The following is a 9,471-nucleotide window of genomic DNA, read 5'->3' as shown; positions in this document are numbered from 1 at the left end:
GCGTGTGAGTTTGTGAATTCATAATAGCACTAGTGCTATTATGAAAGCTCATAATGGACATTCAAATGGCAATGTCAACATGTCATAATGACATTGTCGTAGATTAAATAATATATGGGGAGGGGGGGACTATATGGGGAACTACTAAAATTAATAAGGAATATTCATTCTAATTCAGTTCATGGGAACTAGGGCACGGTCTCAAAAGTGACTGTTGTTACTGATAAATCTATCTCATTTTCAGTAAAATAATATATGTTTCTTCACTTTTACTCTAATTTAGGCACTTTAACAATTGTTACTTGCGCACAGAAGTTCAGTAGTTCCGGATCTTGAAATTTAAACTGCGCTCCATAATATTTCAGCCGCTAAGGAGGAATCGGGACCACATACATCTATTAATGGATTTTAATATACAGGGTGTTCCTTAGTAATGCTAATATTTATGGGTATAATTTGTGGACCTATTCTGCAAGAAAAACTTCATATGAATATATGTCCTAAACATCTTAATTTACGATTCAGGGTTGTAAGTTTTAATATTTTTTTTTTCATAATAAATCTGATTTTATTACAAATATCTTTATGAAACCTGATACACATCTTCTATGCATCAAAATACCTTTATTAATGCACGAAGAATTTTATTTATTTCAACCAGAGCCGTCCATACTGGTTTTATATAGAATATTTTTGGAGAAAAAAGTGGTACACCACTGACTTCTCTTAAAATAAAAATTATTTTCAAAATCTCCAATCATTTCTAAACTTTTTTATCTCTGGATTTTTTTTCCGGTGCATAGTTTTTGTTTAAAAAAATAAAGTCAGTTTATTTCAGGGTCAAAGCGCTGAAAATATGATGGGATGACTGTTCGGAAATCATTTTTGCATCGGCTGGAAGGAAATTAAGCAATAAGATGTTTAAGATGTTTAGACATACATATATGCATCTGAAGTTTTTAGCCTAACATACCAACAGTATGGTAGGCTATTAAGATCGGCAAAAAGAAGTTTTTAATTTTACTCAAAATGGTTATTTGGGTCATAAATGACCTAAATACAAAATATTTTTATGGTGTCTGTCCGTTCGTCCGTCTGGACCGTCTGTCCGTCTGTCCGTCTGTCCGTCTGTCCGTCTGTCCGTCTGTCCGTCTGTCCGTCTGTCCGTCTGTCCGTCTGTCCGTCTGTCCAGTCTGTCCGTTCGTCCGTTCTGTCCGTCTGTCCGTCTGTCCGATCTGTGTCCGTCTGTCCGTCTGTCCAAGTCTGTCCGTCTGTCCGTCTGTCCGTCTGTCCGTTCGTCCGTCTGTCCGTCTGTCCGTTCGTCCGTCTGTCCGTCTGTCCGTCTGTCCGTCTGTCCGTCTATCCGTTCATCCGTCTATCCGTCTATCCGTCTGTCCGTCTGTCCGTCTGGCGTCCGTCTGTCCGAATCTGTCCGTCTGTCCGTCTGTCCGTCTGTTGTTCTGTCCGTCCGTCTGTCCGTCTGTCCTCTGTCCTTCTGTCCCTGTCCTTCTGTCCGTTCGGTTCGTCTGCCCGTCTGTCCGTCTGTCCGTCTGTCCAGTCTGTCCGTCTGTCCGTCTGTCCGTCTGTCCGTCTGTCCGTCCGTCTGTCCGTCTGTCCGTCTGTCCGTCTGTCCGTCTCTGTCCTGTTCGTCCGTCTGTCCGTCTGTCCGTTCGTCCGTCTGTCCGTTCGTCCGTCTGTCCGTCTGTCCGTCTGTCCATTCGTCCGTCTGTAACACGATAACTCAAAACCGCTAAACCGATTTTAACCAAATTTGGCACAAAATTTCTGTGGCACCCGAGAATCTGGCCATTGTTAGTTTTGGTGGGGGTAAGGGGGTTGGTAAGGGAGGTATGGAGGGGGGTTAAAATTTAAAAAATCGTAACTCCAAAATTACAGTAGCTAGCGAAACGCGGTTTTCAATTTAAGATTAGGAATAATATTTGCAACAAAATTTGTAATAACATCAAAATCAGTCAAAGTCGCAGTTTTGGAGATAGTCCGTGTTTCCGTAGTCGGTTTTTGAAAAAATATTCGTGTGGAGAACTCCAAACTCCCATCGGACGCGACCCCAAGTGGCGGATAGTGGAAAAAACCGCGGACCAAAATTGCAAAAATTTCTTCACTTTGAAACTAAAGGAACTGCCTACCAACTTTTTATTAACATATTTTAGTATGGGCGGCTATACTTGCCTCCCGGCGCCAGTTTTTTTTTTCTTAGAATAGGTCCAAGAATCACCCCCTTAAATATTAGCATGTCATTAAACACCCTGTACGGAAGAATTGTGTCAGATTTCGACATATTTTAGACTAGAAACATGTTTTACTTTAAATTAATCTGATTGGTTCACATTTTTACACTATTTTTTGTCTCGTCTAGGGCTCCGAAATTCGGATTTAAACTCTCCGAAGATGTAGAGAACTCGAAACCCTTCACATGCTGGCTGTTCTAGCTAGCAGCCACCTGAACAGCTGATCGAGTAGGTAGGCGGTACCGACCGAGCCGAAAAGGCCGAGTGTCTCGGCACACCTGTCCCTGCCAGAAATAGTACTCCGCCACGGCATCATAAAACTGTTCATTATCGAATGGTTAAAGGTACGAGAAAAGATGGTACTTCTCCTAAGGTCTAGACTCGCTTGACGCCCTTTAAACTTTAAAAATTTCAAGGGTGGATTTAAAAATAGATAAGCACCGCTGGGAACTGGTATTTAAAGGAAACTGAAAAAAAATTGGCGCCAAAAATATACGAGAGTATTACTTTTGGGTTTGGGTTGGGTTTATTTTTGAGAAATATTCTTTCGAAATTTTGGAGAATATTTTTATTTTTTTTCCTCGTTTGTTGGTCTCACTGAAGTAGTAAGATTGATTAATTATAAAAAAGATGAAAAACGATTTTTGTGTTAACATAAGGATGTTAACACAAAAATCGTAATAATAAGGTGTCAATAATTAAAGAGGAATATTTAGAATTAGCATATTAAGTGGAGTGTTAATCACCGCGACCTTACATATCTATTATGTCCCTTTTTATCGAGTTATAACTTATCATACAATCTCAGGTCTTGGACAAAAGCCAGTATCTGAGACGGTTTTATAGAGGTTAGTTAGTTTCCATCTGCGATATCAGTCGTACCCAATGACTAAAGAATATAAGGACATGTAACGCCCCTATACGGGCTGCAGCAGAATTTGTGACCTTAGAGACCTTTCTTTTGGTGGCAAACCTTTGGTCATCATTTGGTCACCAGCGACAATTTTAGCGATTTTTAATAGTTTGTGTGTAGTAAACTTTGTAGAAACTTTATTACAATGGTGATTAGTTGTTCAGCTTTCAAGTGTAAAAACAGCAGCGATAAAAAAGAGCCAGGAGTTACGTTTCATAAGTAAATAAACAGTCCACTCCAACTTTTTAGCGTTTTCTTATTGAATTCGATAATTATTCTTCAATTTCAATTAACATCTGTATGTACTTGATATGTGCTATGCGTCGATACTAGTTTTGTACCTTTAGTTAACATTTTAATACGTTTTTTTCGTAATTAATTAGGATGATACACCATAGGCGTAGTCAAAACAATTATCAAAAAATATAAATATTGCTTCAAACAGCTAGGTTAAGAAAAATATGTGCTACGGCACTGTTTGGTGACATCGTCACAATTTGCTCTCAGGTGTTATTTGTCCTTGGATTCTTTAGTCATTGGTCGTACCAAAGTTTATGGGAGAAATGGTTGTCATCTCAGTGCATTTAGTGATGAGGTGTTCTGGTGTTTCCCCATTTTCCCCACAGAATCTGCATTCATCGTTGTTTCTTAGCTTCAATCTACTGAGGTGTTCATTGAGACAGTGTCCTGTTAAAAACACTTGACAATCCGAAGATTGTTCTTACCTAAATCAAGAAAAATATTTGATAATTCTCGGTTGAAAGTCCTATGCGACATAATATCTAACTTGTATATTTTTTCAGCTTGTATTGATTGTTGAGGCAAAATGAGCAGAAGTAGAACTAGGCTTTACTTTAAGTAAAGTATGAATATACTGATCACATTTTTTACTGAAAAGGTGTTCTCACGTTCTTGAATACATCTGTGTTAATACTGGATCGATTACATTGCTTCACTGAGACTCATTAGATCAGAGACTTATTATATACATATAAGAAACTCTATTCCGGCTGTACTGTTCGGGTCGCTCTAAGGGGTCGGGTAAAGCGGGTGTGTGGCCGAAGGAAATCCATACATATATAAAAGCTCAAAGGGTTTTTTTGTTACATCCATCCCGCCGAAACCGCTTAACCAATCTTGATGAATCTTTTTTTAAATGAAAGGTATATATGTCTAGATTTGTTATGAAGTATTTTTATATTGTTTAATTGCTATTTCTTTGTGTAAAACGGCTAAATACTAAAACATACCTAAAAAATACCTACACACAATACCTTCAGAAATAAATTATTTGTCATTGTCAGTGGTGTCAGTTAGATCAAAGAGTTAGATTATATATCAAGTTTTTAGATATTATAGGGGTCAGTTAATACCGTCAGCTTTAGATACATAAATATTAGCACAAATGTTCGTTTAAATGACATTAGTGATTATTGAATTAGCTACGCAAAGCGATTTTTGGAAATTCATCCTCTTAGAGTGTTAGAGTGCAAAAATTCCTTACTATCTCTACTTACTATCTTACTATCGGTCGAGAAGAATAAAATTCTACAGAAAGAATTAGAAGAGATTTTTGAAATTCATTAACCAAATGAGTATCAACCAAAAGTTAGTAAAGATTTATATAAACCTTCGTGAACTCTGGATTATACACATAAAAATTTGCACAAAGGAGCATTTAAAACACATGAGTTAATTATCTGGACATAGCAAATTTATGAAATTCATTCCCTTAGGGAGTAGAATAGAAGTTTGCTGTACGAAAATGCATTACTATAACATCTAGAAGTATAAAATTTTATACAAGGTTTTATTTAGTGACATCATAACGAAATATTTCTTCTTCAATTATCCTTCTAGGAATAAAAAATAACGCATAAAGAGAATATTAATGCTTTTGAAAAATAATAATAAATCAGGGGAGTCTATCAAGAAAAGCGACAATTGAAAACCTCAAATATTCAATTGAAAACTTTATATGTCAAAGCAATTTATTTTAGTAATACAGATTACATGGGACCATAAGGGTTCTATCCATAGAGGGTAATAGTCATTTCACTATTTATTACTTTCGAGAGATTTTTTTTCAGGTTTTGGAAAAATTCGATTTTGGTTCGAGTTCTAAAACATTCGGATTTTTTTAAATACATAATAATATTTAAAGAGAATAAAAATGCTCTAGAAATTGGCCTATTGATGCCTCTTTATAAATTTTAAGTAAAAAATGTGTAATAAGTCAAAAATAACAAAATCGATTTTTTTAAAGGATATACAGGGCGAGTCTTAAATAAGTGCAAATATTTTTAGCAGTAGTATATTTTGACCCCAGCAACACGATTTTTTTCTCCATTATTTTTTTGGATCTTTTTTTAGTTTTTAGTTAAAATCCATAATTTATTGATATTACGGCAACATAGATAGTAGATAAAATTTATCAGACAGAAAACCCCAAAAAGATCCAGTGGTTCTCAAAATTTAAGCAGAAAATATTTTTTTGAAAATTTTTAAAGTAAAATAACTCGATTACTTTGATGTTATTTGAAAAACGGTAAAAAGAAAATATGTTTTTTTTTGGAGATCTACCAGCCCTGATAATATTTGCACTTATTCAAGACTCGCCCTGTATAATACCCAGAAATCGACAATTGCAAACTTTCATATGAAATACGAATAGCTATAAAACTGTTAAAATCATAGTTTAAATAGTGGATTTTTGTAAGGCTCACTAGCTCTATCTATAGATAAACAATCATTTAAATTAAGTTATGAACGATTCGAGGTGTAACGCGAACGTAGTCGCGGGAAAAAGCTAGTATATATTTAATTTATTATATTTCAGAAATCTGCCTCAGGTTTAGCCCAATCCTATCGTGTTAAGTCACATCCAAAATTCCAAACACACGTGCTTTGAATAAGGCTTGATTAAGGTTTGCAGAGCTTCAGCATTTGCCATGAAATAGCCAGAAATTTGTTATAAAACAATATAAGTTATATAGCACTGTAATCACAAAAATTCAATCTATTTCCGTATTGTTACGGAATTTTATATTATTTATTTATTTCGAGAAATATTTTGTTGATGTTTGGCCATCAAAATAAAGAAGTCGTCTGAAAATGTGCTACAATACGGATATTTGTGTAAAAATACATAGCCAGTTTTACATAAAACGTTAAATGGCGAACGCTTATTTTGCTACTTTTTCGGACTAGTGAAATGGAAATAATAGAATTATGAGTATCTATTATTTAACGTAAAACGTAATAAATGGTGCATATTCATGTATTTTCAATCGTATCATTAACTGTATTATGTATGTATGTAATAATCATATCATTATGAGCATTGTTTTCTAGAACTTTTTTTGGTCATATTCAGTCCCAATAAATTATTCATAACTACAGGAAACGGAACGACATTACCTCTAACTTTATAGAAAGATACCGTGAATACTAATTGCCAAAAAATACAATTTTTACGTTCAAAGTTGAATGTCCTTATAAGCCATACATAAAAATATAGATATAGATATAGAAAAAGATTGAATAAGTCACTAAATGTGTTATATTTGTTAGAAAACATTAAATAGATAAAAATATTCATATTCACCTTATAAGGAATAATGAACTTTAGATCAGAATATTATTTTAATAGTGTTTTTTTCTTATGAATGTATAATCGAAAAAAAAACGGCGTCAAAGACGGCTGGGGAATGACAATCGATAATAATGTTGACGAGGTCAAGCCCTAGACGTCGTTATTTGGTCCAATCTACTCTTTATTTTTTAATGGTACTTACTGCCAGCTAGCTCTAAAAAGATTGAAATTTATTTTTATATTGAGTAAAAAATATAATTTTTAAATGGTGTAGTTTAAAATTCAAGAAATTTTTGTTTTTTGTCTGGAAACGTTCTATCCCTTTTTAATCTTTGTATATTTAGTGTTAATTTTTGAGTATAGTTTTATGTAAATTTTTAGAAAATGACCTCGCCAAAATTATCATCGTTTGTCATTCCTCTGCCGTTTTTGACGCCGTTTTTTTTTCGTCATATAGTACAAAAACTAAACCCTAATAACAGTGACAGTTATCTATAAAATTCTATTACAGTTGTCTATTATTCTAATTCATAAATAAATTGTATTTTCTGTAATTTTTTGGATGCCGCCTGTCAAATCTTGTCTGACCCGTTGGACATTCTTTATAGTTTTTTCAATTAGAAAATAACTGACAGTGACAGTTCTATGTTTTTTTATTCATGTTATTTTGACACAAAAATAGATTTTTTTTGTAGAAATTATCTTTCCTTTAATTAAACTTTTTTCAGCCTTTAGCTTTTTAAATAACGAAAGTATTGGTCTATATTTTTTTAAAATATTTACTTTATATCTACAGGTGTATTAAAAACAAATTCTAGATTAAATTTCAAACTTTTTAATATCAAAACATTTTTTCTCCTAAACTACATACAAAATTTTACAATTTTTTATACAACTATGTACAAAAAGAGGACTAGATTTTATTGCCTATAACATTTTCGTTCTCAACTTCCTATAAGCAAATAATGCTATTTCTATTTCACAAAATTCTTATTGTTTTTCTTTTAATAAAAAAAAAACTAAATATTTGGTAATAACGATGACAAAACTAAACCTTTAAGTTAACATTATTTAATGAAAAATTAATAAATATTTATTTATAAATTAAGAAATTAAGGAATTAAAGGCTTTGGCATTATAAGCCGTATGTTATAATTTTATCTATATACAGTCTTATTTGGGTACTCTTTTAGAGTTGTATGAGGTAAAATATCTAGATGAGTACTGGTTCAACAGCTTTGGCTTGAGGTACTGCTGGATTCTTGTGGTTGTGAATTTTTATCTGAGAGAATGCAGGAACTTTTTCTTGATTGATAGAAATCTGAAACAAAAAAGAAATATACATTAATATACAATTTTTTAAATTTCAAAAATAGATTTGAGTTTTTTTTGTAAATAATAAATAGCACTGACATTAAGACGTTATTTAGATAAATCGCGATTTTTTTACGATAAAATAATGAATTATCAACCAACAAGTCAGATTTTAAAGACAAATGATTCCAGAAGATCTTCCGCAAGTACTTGGGCCTAGAACTTCCTGAGCAATACACTAGCCATTGTATGAGAAGATCATCCGCTACATTACTGACAAATGCAGGAGTGAACATGACAACGTTAAAAAGACACGGAGAATGGCGATCTGCAACGGTTGCGGAAGGATATATCGAAGAGTCCAGCACAATAAAATAGAGATTGCGAAAAAGATTCAAGGTGCTGTAAGTGTTCCAGAATGAGCCGTTATAATGACAGAGTCTATTTCATGCAGTGAACGAACAGCATCTGGAGGCATACAAGGTTTTACAATTTCTGAATCTACAAAAAAAATAATTTTCATTTAATGTTATTGTTAATTTAAATAAATAATTGAATTAGTAATTCATGAATAAAGCTTAATAATTTCTATAAAATGGTGTGGCTTTGAAGTTATAACACACTAGTTTGTTATAACTTCAAAAACTCACGCGTGTGTTATTACACTTCCCCAATAAATTAACGCAACACAAAAAAAATAACCAAAAGTTTAAGTTTAGTTTTTGTCAAAACCACTTATCCGATTTGGACGATTTTTTTTTGAATGATAGGTTATTCTTTCCACAACCCAAGTAGCATCTATCTGACTTCGAACTAAATCTGACCTGAAGCGACATCAGACTTTGTGCAAATTTAGGTCGGGTGCTGGTGATGCGACCTGTGACGTCGCTTTCCTATTAAAAGCGACGTCGTTGGATCCGAGTCGGTAAATACATACATACATACAGCCGTTACTCGCTGACGAGTATTCGACACACATAAAGAAAATGGTCACGCAAGGCGTTTTCTTTCATGAGCTTTTCTGTGACTGAAAAGCCCGATACGTGATGTTATCTGCCTACCGCACTCCGGACATTCAAAAATCTCATTGCTTTGTTGCCTCTCTACTTTTTGGTTGCCGCTGTTAACTGAGTTTACAACCCTTCTCCATTGAGTTCTATTGTGAGCTGCTTTTTCCCACTCATTCTGCATGTTAATTCCCTTTAAATTTTCGTGGAAAATGTCCTTGTATCTTTTCAGTTGTCCACCCGGCCTCCTCTTACCGTCCACAAGCTCACCGTAAAGCAGAGATTTTGGTATGCGGTTTTCTTGCATTCTGCATACGTGACCAGCCCATCTTAAGCGGGATTTTGTGACCATGACTTCAATACTCTCGCAGTTAGATTTTTCAAGGACCGATA

General features: G+C 34.0%; 1 protein-coding gene across 1 annotated transcript in view; it reads right to left on the bottom strand.

The window, feature by feature from the left end:
• Window positions 1-7,701: 7,701 nt before the first annotated feature.
• The window catches only part of LOC115890364, a 31,170-nt gene continuing 29,400 nt past the window's right edge, over window positions 7,702-9,471 (bottom strand). The window contains exon 2 of the mRNA XM_030910572.1: window positions 7,702-8,078. Coding sequence (XP_030766432.1) covers window positions 7,987-8,078 — 92 coding nt within the window. The 3' untranslated portion in view covers window positions 7,702-7,986. The remainder of the gene's footprint in view (window positions 8,079-9,471) is intronic.

Source organism: Sitophilus oryzae, unplaced genomic scaffold (genome assembly GCF_002938485.1).
Source record: "Sitophilus oryzae breed Bouriz unplaced genomic scaffold, Soryzae_2.0 scaffold_863_pilon_pilon, whole genome shotgun sequence".
Classification (NCBI taxonomy): Eukaryota; Metazoa; Arthropoda; class Insecta; order Coleoptera; family Curculionidae; genus Sitophilus; species Sitophilus oryzae.
The sequence above is the reverse complement of the archived record's forward strand: the minus strand, read 5'-3'. Positions and strand labels throughout refer to the sequence as shown.